This window comes from Poecilia formosa, unplaced genomic scaffold, assembly GCF_000485575.1.
Source record: "Poecilia formosa unplaced genomic scaffold, Poecilia_formosa-5.1.2 Scaffold151, whole genome shotgun sequence".
In the NCBI taxonomy this organism is placed as follows: Eukaryota; Metazoa; Chordata; class Actinopteri; order Cyprinodontiformes; family Poeciliidae; genus Poecilia; species Poecilia formosa.
The window spans coordinates 1,457,949-1,474,106 of record NW_006800090.1 but is presented as its reverse complement, the minus strand read 5'-3'; the positions used below and the strand labels follow the sequence as shown (position 1 = coordinate 1,474,106).

The window sequence follows — 16,158 nt, the reverse complement described above, 5'->3', positions numbered from 1 at the left end:
CCCAGGCTTAATCTCATGTCTAATGTTTTCATTTATTGATTCAGTATTTGCTTACAACTAATTTTTTTTTTAATTTGTAGGAAGTAAAAGAAAAACGTCAGTCAATATTGCAGAATTCAGAAAATAGAAATAATTTTTGGCAACTGCCTCAAGCCTAGTACAGGAGGAGTTTAGTCTAATTTCTTATCTACAATTGAGAAATACGTTTGTACTTTTGGAATGGTGTCCATAAACATCTGGCAAGGATCTTATCCCAGAATCTACCTCAGCAAAGGTCTAAAAATCGACCTCTCCTGTGAGAGAGGTCTGACTGGTCCACCAGGTCATGATGTTTGGAGTTAACAATAGTTATCCCACTGTTGCTATATTTAGCAACATTTCAGACCAGAAAAATTGGTAATGGCCAAAATCAGAATAGGCATTTTAAAGGATTTTCGGTCAGAGAAATGCAGTAAGTGCGCTCCTCCTCTTTCAGAAGAAAAAAACCTTATGCCCATTATACTTACAATGGGGGCAGGATTCCTTGAGTAAAATTCTCAGGAAAAATAAAAAAAAAATAATTGTCCTTTTTAATTAAATAAAGCAAACAGGTTGCAGAACTGCTGAAAATCACCAGGTTAATTTGATCATAAATGTTGTATGTATTATGGCATCTTAGTAAGACCAGACCTCGGAGAAGCGCGTTGCCTCGATGGTTAGCGCCATACGGAACTCGTCCTCCAGAGCAGCGTACAGCTTCCTGCCCTCTGCCAGCTTCTCCTGCAGCTCCGCCTCCCTCTGCTGACGTCTCTGTTCCACTGCTGCTACTTCCTTTGACACCGCCTGCTGGAAATCTGCCCCGCCGGGCTGCAGTCGCAGCTCCAGCTGTTTTCTGATGGAAGATGAGAATTGGAAGACAGTATTGACATGTATGCATCACAACAAAATCCTTAACACATCCAAAAAAACAATCAAATTTATGGATTTATCAGATATATTTTTCAACTCCATTGTTACTATATATATATATATATATAAAAAAAGAGTAATGTGTTAAAGATTCTTTTTTCGACGTTGTACACCAGGTGTACCACAATGGTCCATTTTAGGACCACTACCCTTCTCCACATATATTAGTAAATTACCAGAAAGTTGTAATAGTGTTGTAGATAATGCTGGTATTATTATGCAGAAGCAAAACCTCCACATTTTCATTTTCTGACCATTTCCTGATCAGACATGGAGAAACAGAAAAGGTTTATTTTAGCTTTTTTTTTTTTTTTTTGCACAAATATGAATTGTGGTCGGGTTTACAGGACATAAATAGGAAGATTTTTTTTTGTGTGTGTTTTGAAATAAACAATTTTAAAAGTGAGAAACTAGATGTAATGTTTCCATCAGGTGTACCTGTGCTCCTGCTCCCTGGATGCTAGCAGTTCATGCAGCTGCTGCAGTTTGTCTTTGTGTTGTCGGACAGCAACTTTCTGGATGTCCAGCTCCCTCTTCAGAGCTGCTGCCTTGTTCTCCACCTCCTGGTGACGTTTCATCTGAGGAATCATGTTTAGTGTTTAGTAGCATCCTGTGACCCTCACTGGAGAATTATTTTAATTTCTACATTTGCTCTAATTTGATGAAACTTGTATAATAAGAATAAACAGTTTAGGGTACAGTATTCAGATTTACTGAAGTATTTTACATTCTCTTTCAGTACAAACACAAACTTCAGGGTATCAGGATTTTATGTGACAGGCCAATACAAAGTGGAAAATAGTTGTTAAATTAGTATAATAACAATACATGCTATAGAACATTTTTACAAAGAAAAAAAAATAAACATTGTTTATACATTTGTATTCAGCTACTTGTACTTAAATAGCCCCAAATAAAATCCAGAGCAACAAAGTACCTTCAGAAATCAGGTTTATAAATAAAACAGTGTAAGTCAGTATTAACCCAGCTGTTCTGTTTGTTAGAGAATATAAGTGAAGAAGAAGCATCATGCACACCAAGAGGCAGCAGAGCAACACAACGCTTGAGGGTGGACTGATTCAGATCACACCTTTTGTTGCCTTTGGCCTGCATCCTACACTTTGGGTGAGAAATTAAAAGTCAAACATGCATGCAGCAATTTCTGCCATTGCAGTTCAAGATGGATTTGCATTGATATGCATGGCCTGATATCAACGCAAAGTACAATTTTCAGATTTTTATTTTTAAAGACTTTTTATCATTTTTCTTCCACTTCACACTTATAGTGACACAAAAAAACATCAAAATAATGCTGAAGCCACTCAACATGCCCTCCTATCCACAGTCAGAATGCGTACCTCCTCAGCCTGCTGGCGAGCCCTGAGAGCGTCTCCATGGGAGACGGTTTCCTCCAGTCTTTGCAGCGCAGCCCTGTGTTGTTCCTCACTGCTCCGGGCCTGCTCCAGCTGCCGGCTAAGAGACTGGCACCTTGTCTCCAGCTCCTCAACACGAGCCTGCAGCTCAGAGCGTCCCGATCTCTCTTTCAGCAGCAGTTCCTTCAGTCTGATTAGTGCAGAACACCAGGAGTTAAAAGCTGAATTTATAATTTATCTGGGTTGAAGTTAGGTTAGAAAAACAAACAACTTGACTCAAAATTTGGAAATGAACAAATGTATAATGGAGGTGAAATGTAAATCAAAAATCAAAATATGAGAAGTAAGTAAGGGAAGGAAATGCGTAATGTAAATAAAATGCCTCCAAACTGCAAAATGTCGTACACAGCAAACGGATCTCAGAACTGATGAGTCACCACTTGTTAATCGTTCTGTTGAAGAGTGTTGATGGTGACAGGAACAGCTGTGTTTGCTGTTACATAGTGACAGCTGAGACTGATTTGTTTAATACTGCTGACATATACATGCCACAAACCCATAATTACACATCACGCAAATTTATGCAAATGGGAAAATGATGCAAACAAGGAAAATCTCCAGACAGCGATGCCTGTTTGTGCAGAGGAGACACAACAAATACAGCCTTACGTGCAATAACACCTGAAATTAGAACTGGTGAATATACAATGCTGTTAAATAGTTTCTGCTCCTTTAAAGATTCTATTTTTTTTCTCATTTTGATTTTATACATTGAATAAACTGCTTTTAATTGATTTGGGAAAATGCCATCCAGTCCAACCTGCCCCCCCCCTTGTAAGATCATAAATTAACCTTCATTCAACAACATTTTTTGGAAAGTTAAACTCAGTTTCACAGCTCAATTATTACCGCACATACAGTAAATGATTTAGAACATAGAACATCTCTGATGGCTGAAACATACCAAAGCAGCACATCAGCAATCTGAAAGTCATTTCATTTTAAATGTTGTTTTCGTGCTGCTGTTTGTGTGCAGAGCCTACATGTCCACCTGCGCCTCCCTCCCTCCTACCTGTCTGTGGTGTGCAGAGCCATACTCTGAAGGTCTTTTTCCTCGCTGACTTTTGTCTGCAGGCACTTCAGCTCCTCTGTCAGCTTCCTCACAGCTTGTTCTGCCTTCCAACGCCTCTCCATTTCCTGATCCCGCTCCTCCACGATTATCTGAGTAGCACAATTAAAGAAAAAAGGGGCTGGGTGATCTGAATAAGTGTGCACTTATATCTCATTGATTAGTGCCTTACTATGCCTCTCTAACTCCCACAATCACTGCAACTTTTGTATTGTAAGAGAATAAAATCATTACATTCTGGCTCGTTGTATTCTCTTGTTCTCCCGGATTCAGTGATGCCAAGCGTGGAAATAATAGCCACATAGAGATGACAGTCAGCGCTCCACGTCATGCATTTTCAGCGTTTATTCCAACATTTAAAAGTACAAAATCACATCGACAACACAGACACTTCAAACAGACTAAACCAGGCATCCATTTACCTGAGACAAGTAGAAAAGCAGGAAACAGAAAAACAGGAAAAAGGCAAAAATTGCGTGGCTGCAAACAGCAAATCTGATTTGTTCCTTTGGGGTGTAGAGTTTTATTCAAAAGGGTGTTTTCTTTGTTTAATTTATCCAATTATGCGATTAAGGCATGTTGTTTCCCTTGTACGGCTACAACTAGTATCAAATTACTAAATTGTGACATTCGAAGCAATTTTATTACCTTCTGAGACCTGTTTAATTTCAGGGCTACGGCACTTCTCTGTCTAGACAAGGGAGACCAAAGGTCATTTAGAGCAAGCTCTTCTCATGCCAGTTTGAAATGTGATTTTACTCCTAATTCCTGGTTGGAACAAAGCCTCTAGTCTTTTACCAGAGTTCAACCAAAAGTTAACTTGTCTTAAAGCTATTTTATTTCTCTGCCAGGGAAATTCCTACAACTACATAAAGGTAGTTGTAGGAAGGCCTGGTAGACAAAGTGGTTCAGAACTTCTCCATCCTCTTAGATCAAAGCACAGATTTTAATAATTAAAACACTAAGCAAATACTCCTGAGCATTTCCAATATAAACACATTTATTCTAAACATTTTCCAATTAATATTATGCTAATTTTGATTTAACTAACTTATATTACCGTTTGGCCTAGGTTAAAGACTCCAAGTAGTTGTTAATATAAAACTACAAATTAGACTAGTTTAAGTCATGTTAATTTTGACTAAATGGTATTCTATTTATTAAATTATTAAAAACATTATGTGTTGTTAGTTTGTTTTTCCTTAAGTTTTAGTGCTTTCTCCCTGTGGGAGATGACTTGAGAAGCCTGTGTGCCAGAGTTAATTTATGTTTCCTTCCTGATAACAGACATTCTTTTCTGCAGGCCCTCTAAAATGTTATCCAAAGGAATCCTGTTCAATCTACTGTCTTCACATGTCGTAAGATTAACTGAATTAAACACTAAGAATATTTATTTTTCCTCAAAGTATCTAACATATATATTTTTCATGTATTTATTTTTAACTAACTCGTGTCGTCTTGCCTAAAGACATTTGGACACATAGACAGCCTCCCCCCACTGAGTAAAGAGGAACACCACCAATTTTATCCCATCAGTCTGTCACTGGGATAGGAGGGGGTTTCTATATATGTTGCTTCAGATTTCTACTGCTGTTGGTTGAGAAATGAAGACACTGAAACAAAAGAGACTAAAGTTTGGTTTGTGAAATGCTCCTTTAAGTGACACAAAAATAAGAATATATCAATAAATTTGAACATTATATAAACCTTATTTGTTTCAGCATTTATTTCTGTAATTTAAAAAAAAAAAAAAAAGTTTCCATCTGTCTCAGTCACTTTGCTGTTGTGCCCTTGGGCAAGATACTTTTCCCGCTGCGCCTGCTCCTGGTGGTCAGAGGGCCGGTGGCGCCGGTTGGATGGCATCCTCACTTGTCAGTCTGCCCCAGGGCAGCTGTAGTTACTGTACAGCCACAGCTACACAGCTGTACAGCCACAGCTGCATGTGTGAATGATTAGATGTAGTGTAAAACGCTTTAAAGTCCCTGATCTTTATAAAGTGCTATACAAATACAGACCATTTATCATTTACACACAAAATTATTTACACCATAAGCAGCATCCACTCAATTTCCTTCATGAACATATGAGCCTTAGTGGCATCTCATTCTCAGGCAACTGGCTTGAATGTAATGATGGCTCACCTTTTAACACCCTTAGCTCTTCTGGGAAGCTGTTATTACTCTTTCTATTTGTGAGGTCAGGCACTGATGCTGGATGAGAAGACCTGACTCGCAGCATCTGCTTAGGCGTCCCATCAGATTGAGGTCAGGACTCATGCAGGTCAGGTCAAGCAAGTTCGTCCACACAAAACTCACTCATTCATGTCTTTCTGAATCATCCCATGCTTTGTGCATTGGTGTGCAGTAACAGTGGCACAGGAAGCAGCTATCGCCAAACTGTTCCCACAAAATGGGCAGCATAAAATGATTCAAATGCCTTGTATATGGAAGTATAAAGAACTCCTTCCACTGGAATTAAGGGTCTGAGTCCAGCTCCTGAAAAAACAGCCTTAAGCCTTAATCCCCTTTCAATCAATCAAGTTCATTTGTATGGTTCAACATACAAATAAAAACAAAAAATTACAAAATTATAAAGAAAACACCATATACAGACATATACAGTGTCATCACCTAAACCAGGGATGGGCAATCCTCGTCCTCGAGGGCCGGTGTCCTGCAACTCTTCGATGTCTCCTTGGCCCAACACACCTGGATCCAACAGCTGAATCACCTCCTCAGTGCAGTCAAGTTCTCCAGAGTCCTGCTAATGACTTCATTACTTGACTCAGGTGTGTTGAAGTAGAGACACATCTAAAAGTTGCAGGAGACCGGCCCTCGAGGCCTGGAGTTGCCCACCCCTGACCTAAACAATACACATCAAATATGTTGGTAAATGCTTCATTTATTATTGTTGTTCAAAAGCAACTCTAGACAGGTGGGTTTTTAGTCTTGATTTAAAGGAATTCAGTGTTTTGGCTGTTATGCAGTTCCCTGGACGTTTGTTCCAGATTTGTGGCATATAGAAGCTGACTGCTGCTTCTCTGTGTTTGGTTCTGGTTCTGGTTCAGAACCAGAAGATCTGATAGGTCTGGAAGGTTGATACAACAACGACAGATTTTTGATGTATCGTAGTGCTAAGCTGTTCAGTGATTTATAAACTAACGGTATTTAAAAGTCTATTCTCTGAGCTACAGGAAGCCAGTGAAAGGACTTTAGAACTAAAATCTTCCTGGTTTTAGTGAGAATGCAAGAACTAAACTTTACACTTCACATAATGCAGGTTAAGTGTAAATGTCCCCACAACTTCCACTGCTCTGGAGTCCAGTGGTACGGCAGTTCCACACTACTGCATTCAATTATTTACACTGCATTCTATGATTATGATTTAAAGCGTGGCAGCAGTTTCTCAACCATGAAATCCATTCCATGAATCTCTCTGCTCTGTTCTTGAGCTAATCTACAGGTCACATAAAGTTTGGAGGTCTGTAGCTATTGACTATGCATGCCAACTATGAATGGCCAAAATCTTCATAACTGGAAGTCCTTCCAAAAACACTTCCACTCGGCTGAAGAACCATCAAAAGTTCACTGTGGAGTATTTAGTGGCTAGAAACTTTCCCGGCTGCACTTTTCGCACAAGTGGCATTCTATCACCTGCAGACGTTCACTGACATCTTCCTCGAGGGTAAGTTACAAAAACACATTGCTAAAGAAGCTCCCTCTTTACAGATTGTTTTATCCAAGGATGTTACTAGAAAGTTGAGAGGAAGGAAAAATGTAGTAGAAAAGAATGCACTCGCAAGAAGGATTCCCACAGCCTAGAGAGGAATGTGAAGCAAAGTCCATTCAAGTGTTTGAGGGAGATTCAAACGGTGTGGACTGCAGCTAGAGAATCTACTCAAACGTGAAATAAGCAGTGGAGTTTGAGAAAAGTCAAGATTTTATACAGGGTCAAATACATTCTTATAGCTAGTGGAGAGATTAACATACTGGATAAAACTACTAAGATAAAACTGCAAAATAAAAATTAAAAATTCATAAAACAAAGTAGAGCAAACAGACATATATTGATCATCATTATTTTCTGAGAAAATAAATGTAAGGGTTTTTAATTATTTGAAAATATGAAATACATCACTCTGAATAATGAATTAATCAAAAATTTGATTTTTCAATTAAATTATTGAGAGAAAATAAGTTTTCAATGACATTCTACTTTACAGAAAAGTAGTTGGGTGGTTGCAGTTTTCTTCAATTTAAAAGTTAGAAGTTCATAAACTATTTTGCAGTGGCTCGGAGCAACCATCAGATAAATCACAGCCAGAGCGCTGATGAAATATGATCATGATGTTTGCAATATTGTGCTCAGGACAGATAACCTAAAGATACAGCTCTTTGGCAACAGAAACTATAAATATGTTTGGATCATTTGCTTGCTTTTTTTTAAAAGTGCAATAACACCAAGCAGATATTGGACTCTGCTGCTACAAAGATAGCCGGGTTTTTATTAGGTTTATTAGTAGGACAATTTGTTTTTGTTTTCTACAGGAGACATATTCTTCAGTTTTTATTTTCTTATTGCGTTTACAATATATTCACTTACTAAAAAATGCTAGCATTCATCCAAACAGATGCAGAACATACCCTATAGGTTTCTTCCTCCTGAGAGGACTTGACTGTTACACCGCCGGAGGTCTTAGCTGCTCTCAGAGGTCGCTTCCAGGTTTGAGAAATGGACGGTGCGGCTCTGGCTCCAGCAGCCTTTCTTCTGGGCCCCACAGCAGACTTTGACATGTTCAGTTTACGATTCTCCTGATCGCTACAAAATAAAAACAAAACACAGGAAATGAACTGGCTCTAAAACTATAGGAGAGCAGATCTCCAGAGAATGTCTGGAGTCAAAGCTTAAAATCCTAGCATGCTTTACACAAATGTAAAATATGAGTTAAACTGGAGCTGTAGAGTGGACAGATTTAAGCCTGCAGAAAATGGCGCACAAGTCGTCAGCAATTGATGGAGAGAGATGAGAGAGGACAACAGGAAATCCTCGTTATTAATGATGGAGGTGACGTGATGAGACATTAAAAAATAAGCATCATTCTCCTGGTTTTAGTTGTAAAAGGATTCCCTCTATTATCAAGGTATCTGATTACTGAAGTGAAAATATAACATGATAATGCCCTCAGCTGCATTGTATATTAAGGCTATTAAAGATGCTAATTTTTAAAATGACTACTCCAACATTTCCATGGACTTTCCACCAGTGATTAAGATGTTTCATATGCACAAAATATTTATTTAAATCTCAGAAAAATAAAATATCTCCACTACAAAAAAATAAAAGATCTATGTATGTGTTAAAGCACAGCCTCACCTGTCTGATCTGGTGCTCTTGGACTCCTGGGTGGTCGTGCTTGTCGTCGTCGTGTTATGGAATTTGGAAATTCTGGTGTGTTTTTTGTTTTCTTTGCCGTCACATTCGCTTTCTGATGTCTGGTCTGTGTCCCTCTTGGCTTTGCGTACCTTTGTCTGAGCATATGTAGAGATACTTGCTTTTTCACCTGCAGGGGCCTTAGCAAATATAGAGAAAATATACATGTTATGTAGGAAACAGACACAGAGAGAGGATTCTGATTACGTGAGAGACATCAGGACAACAGATTTCAATGTATTTTATTGATATTTTATGAGCTAGACCAACACAAATTAGTGCATAACAGTTACAAGGAAGGACGACAATATGTACCTATTCAGATATTTACTTTAAGTCTAAAAAGTTAGGCCTGCATTTGTATTCTGTCCTTGATTCTCCAAAATCCAGTGCAGCCAACTGCCATCAAAAGACAATATGTCTGTGTTGTATAATCTCAGCATAAATACAGCTGCGCTGCCAAGGACTCAGGGATTTGATAAATGCCTCAAATCGATAAACAAAAACGTCATGAAGACCAAGAAACAAAGTAGACTGGTAAGAGATGAAGCGGTGGAGATGTCTGAGCATCCAAAACATTAAAGAGCATGGCATAACTGAAAAACTACAATTGACCTAAGCTAGCCTTAGGGGGTCATCTTTAACTAGAGAAGCAGTCAGCAGACTCTGGACAGATAAGAACAAAACAGATGGTTTTTGCCCTACATTTAAAAAAATAGTTTGTGGCCTGAACCAACATTGCACAGGACCCTGAACACACCATCACCACAGTGTAACATAGTGGTGGCAGCATCATGCTTTGGCAATATTTTTGCTTTGCAAGGACAGGGAAGTGTGTCAGAGCTGATAGTAAGAGGAATGGAGCTAAAAACAGGGCAAACCTTAGAAATATTTAATAGAGGCTAAAAAGAGACTTCACCTTCCAACAAAAAAATAACATTAAACAAAATACCAGACTTACAGGATAATGGAATGATGTAAATTATGGCAATCAAATCAGGGTTCCTACACTTCTTCCATATAAAAAAATCTATACTTAAGCTGACTGAGCTTCAGCTAAAAGGAGGAAGGGCAAAGATTTATGCCTCTAGATATGTGAAGCTGCCAGAGCCATACCACAGAAAACTTGTGAATGTTGTTGCAATAAAAGTTGACTCTACAATGTATTGGCTCAAGGGGACTGAATATATGGAATGCCACACTTTTTAATACTTTTTCATAAAAAAATCTGAAATCATTTAGAATGTCTCCTTACTACCTTCACAATTATGCACTTCTTTGTGTTGGTCTCTAATGTAAAATTCCAACGTTGAAGGATATGAATACTTTCGCAAAGTACATTTGATTTATAAGTTTATATGTGAAATCCTAAGATATTTCCACAGAACTGGATAACATATTGAGCTGGGATTCAGCCTTTATAAGTCATGCCAGTGACTGAATCATCAGTAAAGTCTAATATGCAAAAATACTTCCAAATGATGGTTTTCATTTGTTACCTGCTGGATGAGCTGCGACACCTGGTGCTCCAGCTTCCTGATGCGCTCTTCATTGATGGGGTCAGGTGAAACGGTAACAGTGGGACAAACCGGCTGAGAGTTCTGACGGACTGGTTGGGTGACTGGACCTGTGGCTGTGTCTGTTGTTTTTTCTGAGGCGATCTGCTGCCGAAACTGAGTTAGCGCCTTGTCAATGCGTGGTGTGGTGACAGTACCCCTAACCTGCAATTATATTTTTATTTCAGGGTTTCAACTTTGCTTTAGGCACAAATTTTATTTTTATGGCTTTTCACGACACAAGACAGAATGTGTATATTGCAGTTGGCTTTGCCTGGGACCCTAGAGTGTCATCTATCAGCACTGTCAGTCCATGATATGCCTCCTCACTCAGGGCGACATCTAATCAGGGGTGGCAAGAGTCAAGTATATAGAAGGGGATGTCTCAAGTGTTTTGCAGACACCTCTGCTTGCTGTGTGTGAAGACTGTTGAATGTGAAGAACGGGTGATAGTTATGCATTCTTCAAAATAATAAGAAAAAACTTTTGATAATGTTGTAAAGGGCTTTAAAGTAAGCCAAAAAGGTCAACATGTGATTTTTGATTAGCTTTAATGTGCTAAAAAATTCTGATAAACAAATCCCTACAGAATTAAAGTGAACTTATTTAGTTTTGTACTTGAATTGATGATTTTAGGTGAGGCAGCCATTGTAATGCTAATAAATTATCTTCTTGAAAGTACTAAAAATTGTCAGTAATAGAAGAATGCCTGATATTAGGAGCACAAACTGTGTTTTTATCTTTAAATATCACATTAACGATAAGGATTGTGATTAACACACATTTTTGTCTCTTTTCCATCATCAAAATGACCTAAAAACTCATTGAGCTTTAGCATCTAAGTCACTGAAAACTATATGGGATCATAAAGATGACAAAACAAATCCAAACTTGGCCAAATGTTTTACAGATAACCAAAGCTAAAGTCCATGGCACTTGGATAAGAATAACGTAGGCTACCAATTGTATTGAAGTGCTTGTTTGCAACTGAAATATCATGCAACATACTGGAGGAAAATGAAGTACAAATAAGTAATAGAGGAATAAAATGACAGATTACCGCTTCACCGTAGCTCGTATCAGAGGAAAGCAAAAAGTCCACGTAGTCATCCAGGCCGGGGATGTCACTGCTTATTCCTGGAGATGAAGGATGTCTGAGCCGGTCCAGGCCATCCAGGACAGAAATCTGTGGCAACGACTCCATGACAATTTCCCAATATCCTGCAATAAAGGAGAAACACAGTTGCATTAGAAAAACCTATACACCGTTATGATAAAAAAAAATATCTATTAAACAACTGTTATTATCTTAAATATATTGAATAATCTCAAAGTTTGTCCTCCAAACATATTTTATCTATTATTTCTTACCCTGATCTGCACCACTTATGTGGCTTGGGTAACAGGAGAACGTCTTGAACGAGAATATATGTATACAAAGTCAGATAAGGACGCAAGTTACCAACATCTTTTCATAAAAATGAAAACAGCTCATTTTATTGACACCGGCTGTAAATTAATCATGAGCAGAGGAAAACATAACTGGAATATTTTGAATATTAAAATGTCTGTCAACCTAAATAACAAAGACAGGGCTGAAAAGAAACAGAAATAACAGATTATAGTTTACAACTGTAATCCGCTATTAACTATAACAGATTTTAGTTAATAAGACTATCAGTTTTATAATGACTTAAACTCAGATGAGCTTATTAAAGGAAACCAAAATTACTAATCTGTTAATAGCTAACGCAGCTTTGAACTGTACTAATCAACTGATCTATTTTGTACCACAGATATGGACAAAATGATGTTAATTTTTGATTAAATAGAACTTTTAATGCACTGGCAAAATCTAAAAAATAAATTATTCATTATTAATATAGGAAGTTAAATTCACAAAAGTAGGGTAATTCGGCAAAGTCATGCTCTTGTTTTTTAGATTGAATATTTTTTTAATAATCAGATAAAAAAAAATCCCACAATCTGGTGGTCTTGCATAGACTTTTTAAATAGAAGAAAAGCAAAATAATATTTCTTGGTAGCAGTGCAAGTGCAAGCCTTCTATAACATATATGAAACAGCTGGGAGGGCAGAGAAGGAAATAATAGGAACAGTCTAGTCCTTAGGCTGAACTTTTCTTGTCAGAAACCAGAACACAAACCTCCAGCATGTTTACAAAAACTACTTTCTCCGAGGCTTTCAACAAAACTAAGAGCAGCATAAACACCGACTTTGACTGTCCAGCTCATGTCAGTGGATAATATTTTTCCAGCACGTCGCATTAATAATTTGTACAGCCTATATGATCCTCCTCACAGTCAAGATTCTTATGCACACTGTGAGCTGTTGCAATAACTATGATGTGAATCATATTTTTTTTAAACTTCCAAACAGACTAAGAAAATTTTACCAACTATTTATGTGTACTTCTGTTCCACACAATGTGAATAAAACCTCAGCAAACAAAAGACTGCTGGCAATTATAGAACACCACTGAAGATAATAATGAAATTATGCATTTTTAAATTAAACTTCACACTATTCAAAGAGTAACTAAACCACAAATCACCTGTTCTTTGCCATCTTTTTTGTTATAAATGTGTTTAATTCTGCAATATTTGGCCAAAAAACATCTTAGTGAGGCTCTCCCTGGTTGAAGGCAACTGCAGTTGAGTTTATCTATTGGCTAGTTACAATCATAAATAGTGGTTGATGTGTATGACACATGTATAAAACCGCCTTACTCAGACATGCACCCCCATGGTGAGTTAGAACCATGGTGAGCATTGATCAAGAGCACTTCTCACCTTTGTACATGTGTGATTCATTTAGAATGTGGACATGGATTGGAATGGGTCTCCTCTCTGCTCTGAATGCACAACAACACAGATAGAAGTCACTAAATTTGTCAAAAGTCGTAAGAGGAGTCTGAAAATCACATAAAGAGATAAAGTCTCAAAGTTCGCACCAGTGATTTCCTTTATCTTGACCACAGTTTCACTTAATCCCCTCCACTACACCTCACACTTGACCACACCCTCTGTGTCTCTTGGCTCTGCCCACTTTGGTAAAAAAATAAATAAAAAAATTTCTGTGGGTGGGTGGAGTTATCCATTCACAGGGACATTAGTTACACTGTAACACCATTTTGGTTTTTGTGTTTGTTTGTTGTGCTCTGAAATTGCAGAAACTGAGTCTATAGAGAGGTTAAGAAAATAGAAATCCTAAGTGGTCAGAGAAAAACCAAAAGGTCATGTAAGCATATCCTGCATGTCAATTATATCTTAAGGCTGTTGGATGGATTCTTGCAGCAGTAGACACCCAAACCAGACCCACAATAATATGGCTTAGGCTCTAGAGCTCACAGAATGTCGGAAATATGCAAAATATCGTATTAATAATACAGACAAGAGAAATCTATAGCAACCAACAGGCACAGCCGTACAAATGACCAACTAAAACACTTTTCAATGTGGAAGTTGTGACAAAGATTTGTTTAAAAAAATAAGCCAGAACAACCACAAAAGTTGTAAAGAGTCATTCTTCATATTGGCTATATGTATTCATGGATAACTGTCTTAAACTATTTTCTTGCATTAGATCACTGCATGAAATACAGACCCAGGCAGAATGAAAAAACAGCTCACTGAACAACTATTATCAGTCTGATTCTCTTTAATATAAGTACTTGTTTACTTCTTTACCTATTCAGGTTTCAGTTTTTTGTTCAGCATATTCAAGCTTTTATATTTCCTATTCTGTATTTTCATCTACCTAATGATGTACAAACGTAGTATTTCTATTCCAACCTGGTGCAATGCAGATGGGGTTGTCTCCACCATCCTGGTTTAAAGTGACGCTGCGTAAGCCTTGTAACCCCAGTAGGCACTGCAGAAGATGATCGATGCTGTCTATGAGGTTGGCATGAAGACTGAGGTGCTTCAGTTTGTACTCAGAGCCATGAAGATACAGCAGACCTGACAAAAATGAGTTGAGGAATAGTTAACATTAAACGTATCACTCGGTGCAGATGGATCAGAAATCTTCACAAGCAGTACTTAACCCACCTGTGATATTATTTATCTTATTGTAGGACAAGTTTAATTTCTTCAAGTTCACAAGGCCATTCAGTCCTGAAAAAGGTGGGACATTGAAAACTGATTTGAAGAATGAATTATTACTTCAAGAACTTGTGAGGAGCTCAAACATTTTGTTTAGGCAGGGAAAATTTGAAAGAAAAACACTCACCTTCAACCTTTGTGATTAAGTTGGATGATAAATTCAGAGTCCTGAGGGAAGTGAGGGAACTCAGACCCTCAATCTTAGATATGCGATTGGAAGAAAGGTCTAAGTAGTGCAAATGCCAGGCAGAGGACAGGCCCTCGATCCTCGGGATGTGATTGCAGTGCAGATTAAGAGATGTAACAGCAGGACTCAGGGGAACATCTTTTAAACTACACAGAAGGAAGCATTGTCAGAGTTAAAGTAGGATAAAACTTTAATCCAAGCATATTCTCAGCATTGCGTTTTACACAAATTCAAGATTTTTATTTTATTAATTACTTTCTTCAATGTATTTCCACTGGTTCTGGTTATAGATGATTTTATTAATTACTTTCTTCAACACATTCTCACCTACTCTGGTTATTAAAACCCCCAATGTTTGTGATTAATGTCATTTAAAACGAGATCTTGACCAATAAGGTCTTTCATGGCCAATCCCATTCCATTTTTGTTCAGGTTAAATATGTCTATTTCAATTTTGACTGATTTAGTTTTTATTTTCCAAGCACTAAAACATATAACAGGAGAAAATGTTTCTTTTAAAGATAGTTTTAAATTCAACATGAAATAGGAGAGTATCCATATCAAAGTTCCAGATTTCTGTCCTTAGTTAATTCAAAAGTGTTTATGTTAATACTTGACACATTTAGAAACAAAAAAGGATGACAATTTTTTAGCTTGGTAGTATCAACCAAGTTATATTTCTTCAAATTGACTAACTTTTAGTTGATCTTATATTATTAAGCAAATTTAAAATTGGCATTTAGCCAATACTAAAAAAATGCGCTACGATTAAATTTTAATTATGCTTTTAACCACATGCTTTATTTAAAAAGCAATACTGAAATCTATTGCATTAATGCAAATAAATAAATAACGTAATGTTTAATGTAATAATTGTTCAACGTTACCTTGTCAACTGCTTGTCAATAAGGCTGAGCTCTTTATCTCCCATGGTAACAGTATCCAGCCAGTTCAATCTGTCGAACTGCTCAATATGAAGTTAGCTAAGAGGAATAACAGCCAACCCCTGCCAAACTCCGCGAACGGTGCAGAAAACTGAATTGAAATCAGCGAAAACATCCCCAAAGTCTTCAGGCCAGAAATCATGTAGCCTAGCCTAGCCGAAATGTAGCTTCCACCAGACGCTGGGGGGGCTAAAGGAAATCAAATTATTACCAACTCATCCACAAACAGCAGTCAAAACTACTGGAACAACCCAACAGCTCACGGATACGTTCATTTAAATATACTGAAACAACACGCTGTGAGTTTATAACAATATTTAATGTCGCTATTCGGCTGAGCAAAATTAAACTCGCCGCGTCTGCGTTCATACTTCCTGTTTACATGACGTTGCTAACGGTAACATCCGGGTAAGTTTTCTGCGCTCCACCCACAAGCCATAGGTCTAAAACAGTGCATCAAGGCCGAG

General features: G+C 37.7%; 1 protein-coding gene across 2 annotated transcripts in view; it reads right to left on the bottom strand.

Annotated features, from left to right (window-relative positions):
- Positions 1–16,158, bottom strand: part of lrrcc1 (leucine rich repeat and coiled-coil centrosomal protein 1) — a 21,264-nt gene extending 5,106 nt beyond the window's left edge. The window contains exons 1-12 of one of the 2 annotated variants that reach the window (XM_007563836.2): positions 15,635–16,154; positions 14,688–14,893; positions 14,507–14,572; positions 14,249–14,416; positions 11,497–11,657; positions 10,380–10,601; positions 8,824–9,020; positions 8,094–8,268; positions 3,394–3,542; positions 2,307–2,511; positions 1,387–1,526; positions 670–871 (exon numbers count right to left, since the gene is read on the bottom strand). In XM_007563836.2, the coding sequence (XP_007563898.1) occupies positions 670–871; positions 1,387–1,526; positions 2,307–2,511; positions 3,394–3,542; positions 8,094–8,268; positions 8,824–9,020; positions 10,380–10,601; positions 11,497–11,657; positions 14,249–14,416; positions 14,507–14,572; positions 14,688–14,893; positions 15,635–15,678 (1,935 nt within the window). In that variant the 5' untranslated portion in view covers positions 15,679–16,154. Of the gene's footprint in view, positions 1–669; positions 872–1,386; positions 1,527–2,306; positions 2,512–3,393; positions 3,543–8,093; positions 8,269–8,823; positions 9,021–10,379; positions 10,602–11,496; positions 11,658–14,248; positions 14,417–14,506; positions 14,573–14,687; positions 14,894–15,634 lie in introns of both variants that reach the window. The other variant, XM_007563837.2, reaches the window with a different exon arrangement.